This window comes from Echiichthys vipera (genome assembly GCF_963691815.1).
Source record: "Echiichthys vipera genome assembly, chromosome: 3".
NCBI lineage: Eukaryota > Metazoa > Chordata > Actinopteri > Perciformes > Trachinidae > Echiichthys > Echiichthys vipera.
Window position 1 is genome coordinate 29,053,966 of NC_139828.1, and position 13,636 is coordinate 29,067,601.

The window sequence follows — 13,636 nt, forward strand, 5'->3', positions numbered from 1 at the left end:
AACCAAAATGCCAACATCATCATATTGCTAATTAGCTACATGTTTTCCCTATTTCCAGGAAAAAAATTTAGATCTTGTGAATGAAGAGTAGAAAAATTATTGTATCTGAAATGTAAAAAAAAGGACTGGATAATAACTGAGAAGAGACATAATGCATGCTGTGGATGATTACAGCTGTAATTACAATTTTGAAACAGGCAGAGTGCCACCAAAGTCAGACATTCTACAATCTGACCCTTCCACTTTTGATTGCACACTGCTGTCTGCCGTCTCAAATAACAGGCTTTGAAATGAAAGGCTGTCGAGGACCATTTCCAGTTCTGATGGCTTTAAACTTACTATTAATATCCTGAATGCTCTTTAACAGGCCTGTCTCTGGCACTGGAAAGGCCCTCCATAGCTCTTATTGTGTGTTAATTCCCGCTGTCAGCGTCATTATTAGTGCACATGACGTTGATTGTACTTGTTTTGTTTCAGAGGTCTTTTTATACAATTTACATATATTATTCATGTAATTTTAAAAAAAAAAAGTGAAAAAGAGATTTTTTTTGTCTTGAAGCGAATGCATTTTCTTCATTATGTGAATTTGCGTGTGCATTGTATGATGGGTCCATTTCTGCTTGGTTGAAAACAAGATTTTATTATTATTTCTTTCATGTCAGTCTTATTCGGAAATATATATTAGCTGTAATTTGAGCTAGGTTGCCGATTTGGCTTAAGGCTGTGTGCGACTGTGTGGCGAATAGCTCAAAGTGTCCCAGCATTCCAAGCCGCGCTCATACACTACCTTGCCCTCAGGACTTCCATCCGTTGTGTCTCACTGTGCTTGACCCGGCTGCATTGAGTGATGAATATGAAAGTAATAGACCCCCACCCCCCACCCCCCTTCTGTTTCTCTCCTCTTTTCTCTCAGGCAAACGGTGGCTGGCAGGATGCTCCCACCCCTTCATCAGTGACTTCACCCACAGAAGGACCCGGAAGTGTTCACTCAGACACCTCCAACTGATCCCCCCCCACCCCCACCCCGTCACTCCTCCGTCCTCTGCTCCATAACTACTTCCACCACTGCACCCCTAGCCGCATCTCCCAAAACTTAAACGCAACCCCCATCGGGACTGGACGTGACGTACCGTGTTTGGTCACGCGGCAGGACACAGTCGGGGGTCTGGGACGACTTTTACGGACAAATATTTCACTTTTCCTACCTGGACTACCACAGCACCGTCAGTAGCCTGCGTAGGGGACTCATATCCTCACTTCACAGTTTGTACAGTTTCCTCTGGATGTCCATGTTGCCTCTTTGTATTTCTCAACATTATGTATTCAAACAGTAGGCACACACTTAGCAGCAGAAGGCCCCACTTCTTGTAAATTGAAATGCTTCCACACTACCTCTATTCGAAATAACAACAGAGAAAAACAACATTTCAAATGCTTCGGTTTTACAAATTTTTTATAATTATTGGAATTTTACTGTACACCACACCCGCCCTGTCATAACACCTCAGTCTTTATTACCATGTTCGCACATTTTTGGTTTTATCTATAGTGCCAAAGTTCAACCCTGGAGGTGAATTTTGATAATGTTTTTATGTCATGACCTTCTATTTTTCACGTCATACTTTGTGAAGTATTATGTTACGTTAATCCAGTCATACTAGTCAGGTAATATCCAAATATTCAGCCTCGATTTATATAGTTTGTATTCAGAACTTCTACAGCAGACGATGAAATATAAGGCATTTTATATTTTATTGCCAGAGACGCAGGTTTTCTGCTCATATGCAGTATAATAATGCAGAGAATTCACAATTTTTACACAAGCAATTAACAAATCGAGTATGACTCCCAGAGAGAGGTGGAGTTCTGTCGTGCATGTTGGCTGCAATATTCAAAGGAAATGATATGACGTGAAACTCTAAATGGATGACAACACTAGCAGCAGTTACTGCACCTCAGTATGTATTAAAGCACAATAACACCTGATGGTTGAAGTCAAGGCTAACATTTGTAAATGTCGAAAAAAACAAAACAATGCAGGAGACATTTTATGGAGTCATACGGTATATGGAAGAAACAAAGTGTACATACAGTACATGATCAGACATCGTCAGTATCAGAGATCAATATAGCCAAATACTGCTGGTAACCAAATCCAAAATGAGAAAAATTGTAGTTCAGATTTTAAGGTACCATGTTGTTGGGATTGACCGCATTTCTATGTCTTTTCTCTGAATTCACTTTTCATTTGTGGAATTCTATTTGTGTGATAATCCTGAGAGTGTGACGGGTCGTGATTAGTGGATTGGAGTTATTCATGCGGATACGTGATTAATCTGCGAACTGGGCGGGTCATACGCATTTCTGATTTGTGGAGGATGGCTTGGTGAAATAATACATCATTAAATCATTAATAATTCATTTGGAAAATTTTAATTCAATCTCTAAACTGTAAACATATTTTAAGCCTCATTTTCACAGGGACCAGTAGATGATGAGATGGGTTTTGCATGAGGGGGCGGGTCTCTTAGGCCCAGTCCACACCAACGCGGGGATTTCTGAAACCAAACTTTTATGGAATTTAAAAATAAATTTCCGTCTACACCACCAGTGTGATAAAAAATATCTCAGTCCAGTCCAATTCCTCGGGCTGGGTGGCCGATGGATCATCTATGCGTACGTATGGATCCTGCTGACGTTGAAGCCGACCCGCACATCTCTAGTGACGGGAGCACATATTAGATTTTGGGTTTGCTCATGTTGAATTATTCTTTACATGATAAGAATCTCTTTACATAAACTTTGTGTGTGAGCAAAAAAAGTACATTTCTGTGCTTCCAAATATCCCATTGCACGCTCAGGATTGTGGCACAAATGTAACTCCGTATGCAGTCAGTGCAGAAAAGGCTTGAGGTAACTCCTGTTCTCCGATATTGGGCAGAATATTTCCAAGAGAACTACTGTGTTTGTATTTTCAGTATAAGAGAGTCCCTTCATTTTTTGTTTTGTTCTGTTTTAAAGACACTAAACAACACCGCATCCATCAACACAAACCAATCCAAAATGTGAAATTCAATTTGTGACCTTTGTTGTATGTACAGTGTAGTATGTGGTCTAACACGTATACATGATTACAGTAGTCCTCATGAGATATCAGCATTTACACACTTTGATACCAAAAAAAGGCAGCATTTTTATCCTCTACATTGGGATCAGCTTTACGGACATTTTCTTTTGGCTCTTTTCGTAGGGTTTTATTATCCGCGGTACTAGTGAGCATCTCATAATGCTCCAGTACTCTGTATTCAAAGCCAAAAAAATGCAGTCGGAATACAGAAGTGTTTGTATAAATTGAAACAGAAACAAATACCCTGATGGCACACAGATCCAGATAATGTTTGGATATATTTTTATGTCTCCATTTTGTGAATAACTCTTTTTTTCATTTGAAATTATTTTGCTTTGCTACAGGACTTTTTTTTTAATGCTACCATTATATGTGAATTAGCCCAAGAATGCTCTATATACAGTATGTAGATATGCACCTTTACTCTTTTTTTTTGCATCTTTGAAATCGGGCAGTAGCCATTTTAACGCAGCCCGGCGGATATAAGGTGACGTCCTCGTTCTTATTTTGTACTCAGACCACCAAAACGAGCCCGCCTCAAAGATGGCTACCATCCGAATGAAGGTGATGTGAAAAGTTGGTGTTAATATTACCCTCTGGAATTTTCTTTTTCTTTTTTTTAGCTCAACTGAAACCTTACAGAAAACAAAATGAAATCCCGAGATCCCAACCAGTCATAGTACAGCCTGAAAACCATGCGTATTTTTAACGGTTGTCAGTGTGTTTGTATTTATTACACATGTATGAGATCACGGGTGTTTCAGAGCTGCTGTGTGGACGTCGACGGTGGCACGATTACGCCCAACGAACTAATTTGGATCATTCAGAGCGGCTCCTCCCCAACTCCCCTGCTCAGTATCACAGTGGAGGGGCCGAGCACCGTCGGAGCGATGCACAGAACCTGCCTCAGTCGTGTCTCCTGAGGTCATCGGAGTGAGTCGACAGCACCGGCCGTGCAAAGGCAAACCCAAGAATTGTTTTTGCACCCCTTGAGAAAAAAAAAATACGGCTCAACTGTACTTTTCACATTGCCTGTCAAATATTATCAAAGCTTCATGTAATGATGCTTTTTAGTTTTTGAATATAAAAGGAAAAGAGACATGAAGAGAAAAATGAACAATTTGTAAAACATGAAATGTTTTCTTTGTTGCATGTCTTTTTGTTCTTCAATAAAATAACGTACTGCAGTGTTTTGAATGTTAACTTCTTTTTTATAAGGATTTCAGAGTGAAATTGTGGAGCCTTTTTTTCTCGACAGGTTTTAACTTTTAAGATCTCTGCGTATGTAAAAAGGTATCAGAACTATTGTCTTTTTAATTCAGATTCAAAAACCTGTTTTCTGTGGAGAAAAATAGCTGAAATGGTGTAGGTTTTATGGTCTCTTCATTTGTACTGGCAATGCGTATCCCAAATAAATTGTTTCTTTTGATGCATAAGGTGCGGTTTTTGTCATTTTTCATGTGCTTTTGTCAACTTTTTTCCTCAACTTGTGTGCGACTTCTCCTCCAGACTTTTGTAACAGGGTCAGGGTCAGGAGTCACTGTAGGACACAAGTTTACACGTTGTAGACTTGTCACCTCTGGATAACATTGCACGTCTCACTTCCAACTATGCTACTGCACGCAGGCATTTTATCACCACTAACATAGCGCCGGAGCTTTGCCGAGCTGCCGAAGGTGTGAAGGGGACATTTTCACAGTTTTTGGAAGTGAGTGAAAGCTGTGCACTCAAGGCAGACAGACACCCCCCCTCTCCCTCTTCCCCCACGCCCTGCTCCCTCCAAGGCATGGTTAATGTGCGTTCCCTGAAAGAGGCAGAATCCACACTTATCTCTCTCCTCCAGATAAAGCAGACAGGATGTCTGATTCTGCTCCTCTAATTCATCCTGGGAAAGAAAAAAGGGGCTGAAACATGAACTTGTGGATTAGGAAGAGGTTCCCAGGAGCATCTGAAATCAGAGAGCGTGACAGAGACTGTGGGAGTGACACATGCAAACATGATCAAGTGTAATTACATGGAGAAGCCTCCTTGTTTCTATCAAAGGGCCACTGTTGGAGGCATGAAAGGCAAGAAGTGCCGGACGCCTTTAATTTATTCATGTGCTCCTGTAAACCAAAAGGCATTGTGAGGCTCATTCAGTCATTACATGGTGAAAAGGTGTAAATCCCATTCTGAGTCAAATCAAAAGTACGTTCTTTTGAATTTCTGATTCCCTTTAACAAACAGACTGGATAACATGCTGCGCTGTGACTAATGCTGTGTAGGTTTTTAAGGAGACTAGACTGATCATTATCCATTTTGCACGGTGCAAATCCAATGAGAAACAGAATCAGGACTATGTGAAGTCCTTTATCCACTAACAAATACCTATAGATGAAGAGGAATGAATAAATGTAGCCCACAATATTTCCTCAAATTGTGTTGAAACCCCTTCGTTTTTCAGTTCAGCGGGTTTATATATGCATTTTTAAAGGAATAAGAACCCGATGGTAGAAGTTATTATTTTTGATCTACTACAAGAAGTGTCAGTCATTCCCAGGAACCACTGATGTGATGGTGCCTTGATGTTTTGGTTTAACCCAGGTGCATTCGGTCGAGGAGTGATGGTGTTTTAGACGTCCTGGTGGCATCGCTCAGGAGCTAGAGCCCTCGTTTAGTAATCTGGAAGTTCCAGGGTGTTTGTTTTTCTTTTTCAAAATTTATTTTTTAAATTTTTTCACACAGGTTAAAAAAAAAAAGCAGTTGCATACTGCTTCAGAGCATTTGCTCTAAAGTGAAAAAGAAAAAACCCCATATGAATCCCACTATCCCTCCCAACAACCCAGGTCAGGAGTAGTCACAGTGAATAACTAGGCCATTAAATAACATACAACATAGGTAGATAATTAAGGTACAATTAGACAAAATAGAGTAAAATAACTGTTAACTGATAAAAAAGTAATTAAAGAGAAAGGGGGGGGGGGGTCTCTCCTTCCAATTATTAGGAAGCATCCTCAGCATCATCAGGAATAACAGTGAGACTGTTATCAATAAGAGCCAGCAGTGGGTCCCAGCTTTGGTGGAATGCTGTCAGAGATTCCTTCTGAGAGAACCTTAACTTCTCTAATCCGTAGGCTTTGTAAAATTTCACATATCCAACTGGTGTGTGTCGGTGGAGAAGGATCCAGGTTTGATCCCCGGCTCCTCCAGAGAGTGTCAAAGTGTCCTTGAGCAAGACAATGAACCCCTAACTGCTGGTGTATGGCCGTCAGTCATCACCTGCCATCAGTGTGTGAATGTGCGCGGGAATGTTTGCACGAGTCGAAAGTAAAATGTTTCATGCCCGTGTGGAAAAAACAAAAGCTTATTAAGATAACAGTTCAAATTAAATGCAGGCATAGATTTGAGACAGCTTTGTCTAAATGAAAAATCTGCTATATATTATATTTGTGCTTGTCGCTTTGATTTTAAAGTAGCATTATTCATTGGACTAAAAGATTTTTCCGCTTTTTGGTCTCACGCCCTTTTCACCAAATATATGTTGACATGTGACTGTAGGAAAAGCACCGGTGTAAATAGTCAAATGAAAGATGGCTGAATTCCATGTAGCTGCTTCAGTTTTTTCACGCTCCTGTTACTGTGCATGCTGCTCACTGAAGTCACTGTGACGGCTTTAATGACATGAAGAGGAGTTTATACTCTACACTTTAACACATTCAATTCAATTCAATTCAATTCAATTCAATTTTAATTACGGTGCCAAATCATAACAAAAGTTATCTCAGGACACTTTAAAGTGTAGGTAAAGACCACACACTATGACTTATTTATGATTTACATAGACCCAACAATTCCCCCATAGAGTACAGTGGCAACGAAAACCTTCACTATAACAAGCAGGAACGTCAGACAGACCCAGCTCTATGTAGGACGGACATCTGTCTGCACCGGTTGGAGAGGAAGAAAAGAAGAGAGAAAGAGAGAAAAGACGGACAGATGGACAGAGAGAGACAAAGACAGAGACACTTCCAGTAACTATAATAATATCTATAGTAATGTGAATATGACTTATATGCTATGGCGGTTAATACAGCAGAATAGTAGAAACAAGCACAGCTAAGGTTATAGATTATAATAGTAGCAGGAAGCGTCATGCAGGACCACGGCAGCAGGCACCACCACCATCAGCAGAGACCTGCGAGACGACAAAGCACAAACAACTCAGAGGAAGAAGTTGAATTAGTAACATGCATTGATGAGACATACACATACACACACATGCTGCTTTTAAGGCGATGATTGTGATACATAATGTAGGGGAAATATCTAACAATTGCATTTGTTTAAGATAAAATGATCTAGCATGTTCTTCTAATAAGTTAAAATTGGATGCAGTATGGGACTGAACAAAATTGAATGAAATTTTCTGTTTCAAAGGTTAACAAAAAACTGTTTGATTAGTGGCTATTAAAATTGTCTTTGGTTAATGGGGGGTGCTGGGGGACCTGGACCCCTGGCGTCACCAAATCTCCCATCCTAACTCAGTCTCATGTGGCCTCTTATGAGAAACTAAGCTCAAAGGTAACAGCATCATTCTCTTCAGGTTCATGTTGGTTGTCCTGCCTGCGGTCACAGGTGTTACACCTTTGGGGCTCCAGACCCAAAGAACCCAGATTCACTAATGTAATTAACTGCCAAAAAAATTCCATAATATCACCACTAAAATGCAACATGCAGTCCAATGCTCCTGAGAGCTGAAGTGAAACTGACACTTCTGTTTTCTGCTCAAGAAGTAAGAAAATCTCATTCAAAATGCCACTGACATTTGTAACTACACCCTAATAACTGCAATCCAGGCTTGTCTAGATAAGAATGGTAGTTTGAAAAATAACATCGATCATGTTTTTAGTGGCCTTTGACAAACACCATTTCCCATAAGCACGCTAATGGCTCGAGGAGCTGTTGTTTCTGTGCTCACAAGGTAATCGTTGTTCAAATTAGTTAAAATCATAAAGGTTTTGATTTCTCATAACAACTGCTGTGCTGCTTGATAGAGATTAAAGCTCTGGAACCAGATTCAAGGCCTTTAATATATCAGTGTAAACTGTTCAAACTGCCACAGGTCACAGGGCCCACCAGTGCAGTGATCATCGACTGGCGGCCTGCAGGTCACATCCGGCCTGCCAAAGTTTCCCATCTGGTCAACAGAATATTCCCTTAAGACAGGGACACATCAAGCCAACTGACTGTTGACACGTTGCCAAAAAGTGGCACTTGAACACGCCGCAAAGACTACAGCTGACGGCCAACTGGCGCATACATTCTGTGCCTAAGTGAGAGGAAATAACTCTTATTACCAGCAGGTGGCAGTAGTCTGTATTTATCATTCAAAAATGGAAACAGGAAGTGATGAATGATGTTTCAAGGAGCTAAGTGTCATCCCAGTGTGGACAGTGCTACGGACAGAGAAAAAAGAACGGATGGCGGATGGGGAAAATGGCGCTCATTCCTTCATTTGGAAAGCTGCTCAGTGGCGCAATCTCCCTTAAGGCCGCCGCCATTTTTGGTTCTCGTGAACGCGGAAGGACTTACCAGAGGTAGAAATCTTTGCGCCCCCAAGTCCCTGCCCCAGCGTCAAGCACGAAACAACAAAAATGATAGAAAAAAACATTGGACACAATGCTCTAAAAGTTTGAGCAGTGAGTTGTGTCTCTGTACGGAGCCTTACGCTGGACTCTACGAAGACTTGACCTAAGCTGCTGGATGTGTTTCGCTACGGCTCTTTTTAGCCACGCACCCTCCTTCTCCTGCCCATAACTCCATTTTGCTAAAACTATGCCCACATACATTTTTTTAGTAGAGGGTCTTCCTCCCCGCATGTATGGGAGTTAATGAGCGAATGTGCTTCCGTGCACAGGAAAGAAGCGAGTGCTGCAGTACCGGGCTTAGCCGCTTAGCCCATGGTGGCATAAGATGAGAGCGCCTGTTCTGGAGACCTGGGCAGTACATGCTGATGAATGGTGCGGAGCTCCTGACTCACTTGCTAACAATAATCTGCCAGATGGCTCACGTTTGGTTGAAACAACACTGGATTAGTGCTCAACTCTGTCCTCTCATCAAAATAAAGTCGCGTCAAAATGGCAAAATGAGTGGGTGACTTCACAGCAGCTATGTCCACCTCTTTTATACAGTCTATGACAGTGACACTGCGTAAGAAAAAAGCACTTCAGTCTCATTTGACCTCATCCTTGGTTTCGTCCATCTAAGCCTTCTCATCATTGGAGTTTCATATCAATCATCCTCAACCAGACCACAGTGCATGTGGCACATACAGTGGGGCTCAGGGCTCACATTATATCAATGACAGTAACAAGGCTCATAAGGACTTATATAAAACGCATAATGTGCATCAGTTATGCCAACGCCTGCCAGCATGATACACACACACACACACACACACACACACAGAGGCTACACACATGTGCCTGAGGGAAGGCCTACTGAAGCAGACAACACAAGGCCTGAGGACTGAGGGCACGCCACAACGGAGAGGCTGTGTCTCAAAGAAACCCTCTGCATTAATATGATGAAACTCATCTCCATACGAATGCCGTTGCTCACCAAAGAGCTCCAAAAAATAAGGTTCTGCAGCAATAGGGTCAAGTCATTAGTGACTGTGGGTGTGTTTGAGTCAGCGTTGCAGATTTCAGATTTGGAAACTGTTCAGTTTGGCAAAGACTTGCAGCTGGAAAGCCTCACAGTCCCGTATTGCCTATGCCACCCACAGATCTTTAATGAATTCCTCTGATCCCAACTTTCATAAAGAAGACATTTGGAAAAGATTTCACAGATCGGCGTGCGTCATCGTAGCCTTTCAAGTTATTTCAACCGTGGAACATTTGAATTAGAATCCGCAGTAAATGTGAGCATTTGGGGTGTGGGAGTTTAAGGCTGTAAACGGGCTCTTTTTATTTGCCTAAAGCTTCCATAATGAGCAAGATGTGGACCTTATCGTGTTCTTCATTAAACCTTAGAATCTGTGCCAGGATGTGCTCTTAATGAAGAAACAGGAAAGTTATCTCTCCCAAACATGAATCAGAAATGAAACAAAAAATATATTTTTTGCGCCGATGATCGAGGACATTCAGATACACTGCTGTTGCAATAATTAAGGCATTCGCATCCAATAACAAAACCATTCATGACGAGTCTCCTGCAGCTGGGAGCTAATTTGTTCTGAGTTTGTGTCTGTGTTTTCCTCTTCTTAAATGTTTTCCTGCATTTGGTTTGACACATTTGGTCACTTCGCTGTGTCGCTTTAGAGGGAAATCCTGTCTTTTCATGAGATAGCAATGCTGATTATGTTGTCAAGATGGATTTACGTCTGGTAAAAAAAAAACTGCCCAGTTCCCCCTGCTCTGTGTACCCTGCTATGTACAGTACATTGTAATTTAGGAGGCAGCTGTCATATTGAGTTTTCCCATTATCCAGTATGTAAAGCGGGGCTCAGGCTCACACTGAACGCACTGGGTGTGACTATATCATCTCTCTCGATCTCACACAAACACAGACTGGATTTATGGATTTAAATTAATATTTCAATGAATAGTCAAAACAGGAGGCGGTTTAAGAAATCTGTTTTTACAGAATGAGCCTGTGGCAGGTTGGTGCCTCTCAACTGCGACACACTGCTGACCCCTCATGGTCTGTGTGACTGTGATCAGGCAGACAGCACTATGAACAAGAACAGTCGGAAAGTTTCAAGACTCTTAGTCAAACTGTGTAACGGTTGTAAAATCGTCATTTTAGGCCTTTAAATCAAATTGTGAAATAAGATGAGAGGAAAGCACTGTAACAGTTGACCCTTTTTGGAATTTTAAGGCCAAAATTTAGATTTTTTATATTAAATGTTTTTGCTATTATTATTTTCCTCATGCACCCAAACACAAAGAGTCCTGATGCATGTGACAGTGATTATGAATCAGTGATTATGAATCACTGTCACAGATCTCACATAGACCTAAAAAAAGTATTTAATAGACTCTTTTCAAAGATCCGGCTCTGTAGGCTCGGCTCCCTTAGAAGAGCCGGCTCTTACGGCTCCCAAATGGCTCTTCATTTAGTATCACCCGGAGCCGACTTGAAGATGTACTCCGTAAGATTTAGTGGATTGAGAGTAAATACAGCCTTGAAGCACGACACTAGCACTACATTCACATCTGTGATTATGTACTGTACCTCCCACAGCAAGCGAACGGGCGAGTAAAGCATTGGCAACGCAAATCTGTATGACATTGAACTTTGGTGAACTGACCGATAAAGTGACAGCCTCAAACGATAGCAGAGTAGTGTGTGCAGCGGCTGCTGCTTTTGGAGTGAGTCAAGATGGAGGACATCGTTACTGTGTCTTTCTAGCTGCTATCGTCTTGGCAGATGATGGTCACTCGCCAAATTTACCACGCGAATTAGGGCCAAGTCTATTTTTTTTTTTTTTTTACAGTCAAATCTACGAGGAAAAAAGTTGCCGATTTATGAGATTTAAAAAGAAGCAATTCTACGAGAAAAAAGCTGCAGATTACGAGATTAAAAGTAGCAAATTTACGAGAAAAAAGTTGCAGATTTATGAGATTAAAAAGAAGCAAATCTACGAGAAAAAAGTTGCAGATTATTGAGATTAAAAAGAAGCAAATCTACGAGAAAAAGGACGCAGATTATGAGATTAAAAGTAGCAAATTTACGAGAAAAAAGTTGCAGATTTATGAGATTAAAAAGAAGCAAATCTACGAGAAAAAAGACGCAGATTATGAGATTAAAATAAACAAATCAAGGTGAAAAAAAGTTGCAGATTTATTGGATTAAAAAGAAGAAAATCTACGAGAAAAAAGTGTTGAACTACATGGCTTCAGGATCAACACAGAAGCTGCTGCATGTCGTGCGGGCTACTATGTTGAGAACGACACAAGGTCTGATGACATCATGTTGCCTATAATAAGCCACACATGCACAAAAAGAACATCTGTGATTATCACCTGAAAACAACAGCCGTCTGCTACAGTTGAAATACACAGACCTCCTGTGTAACAGCCATGTCCAGACACATCAGCTGTGATGTACAAATAATGTCCAGGAGTGAACTTAACTTGCTATTTGTTGTTCCATTTATTTCACATATTGCATTTCTTGTCTCCACATGCATCATATACACATTAGGAAGGTTTACACTGTCTGCAGGCATCATGATCAGGTCATCCATTGATGTGAATATTAAGCAGCCATGTAGAACACATTCTCTTCACAATATGATTCCATCAGAGCCTGTTTAACCCAAGTTTGCACCTATGCACAGTCCCATTATGTTTTACAGACATTTGTAGTTCACTAATAAGGTAAAACATGTTGTTTATGCTGCATTTGGCTGAACTTCCACTTCCTTTTGTACTGTGCGTCAGGCAAGGCTTTCAAAACAGACTAATTACGCCTCAAAGTTGATCTCCTACATAAACTACAGAAAAAAGAATGTCACTTTGTCTTTCAGGGCTTCCGTACCCCCCTCCCCCAGGTCTGTCTTTTTTTTCATGCTTGGCCCTTATACACCGTCGTACAAACTCAATCACTACGCTTTACAAGTTTGCAAATGATTTGATCAATTTAGAGAAAAACAGGACAGGGAGAAGTGGGTAAATCAGCAAGGCACAGGCTATCACAGCAGCTAGCCCCGGCTCACAGGTGTGCAGCCACTGTGGCTTGCTGTTTTTGCCAGTTTTCTAGTTCTTATAATGTAATTGCTTTTACCACCCAAATGACACATTATGTGGTAAAATCATTTCTGTGATAAGCAGTCTGATTGTGGGCTTAACCCAATGTTGACCAAACATTTAGCCTAGCTACTGTGTTTAGGCTTTGTAGTGCAGCATGAATGGATGCTAAGTCTATTCAGATCCAGATGCAACATGCTAGTTGTATGACAGGCAGTCAATTCATATTTTTGTTGCGTAACACAGAAGAAACACAACTGTCACGAGGCTCAGATATGGCTGTGACAGCAGTGTCAGGGCAGTGATGGTCTTACGTTACCATATGTGCCTCTCCAGGGAGAGACATTTAAATCCCTGCCTACATCTATACGCTCTTACACAGCTCTTAAAGGATGGTCTGAACATCTAAGTTTTCTTTAATGCACATGTCATTAATATTTCATGTAAGACGCCGTCAACTCAACAGAACATGAAAAAACATGTAGGCCTAGGTACGTCCAACAAACGTACTTCTTAATTCACAATCATGAGTTTTAAGTAAAGTATTCAACTCTCAAGATGACAATTAATTTAACACAGCTGATGTCAGATCTGATAACATAATATTCATGTAGCTGACAAATATTTGTTTGGTGTGAAAGGTTTATTAAAAATGACCTCAACTACCACACCATTGGACATCACATGACCCCTTCACAAATACCTTTTTATGCAATATATAATCATTCTAGCTACATGATCTAAAACACACGATAAACAACAAAAAATGATACAC

At 40.8% G+C, this 13,636-nt stretch overlaps 1 protein-coding gene across 2 annotated transcripts in view; it reads left to right on the forward strand.

Moving 5' to 3' along the window:
- LOC310966456 (pre-B-cell leukemia transcription factor 1-like) overlaps positions 1–1,049 on the forward strand; it is a 65,059-nt gene extending 64,010 nt beyond the window's left edge. For both annotated transcript variants that reach the window (XM_083940189.1, XM_083940188.1), the window contains one exon: positions 914–1,049. In XM_083940189.1, coding sequence (XP_083796315.1) covers positions 914–1,006 — 93 coding nt within the window. In that variant the 3' untranslated portion in view covers positions 1,007–1,049. The remainder of the gene's footprint in view (positions 1–913) is intronic.
- The last annotated feature ends 12,587 nt before the right edge of the window (positions 1,050–13,636 follow it).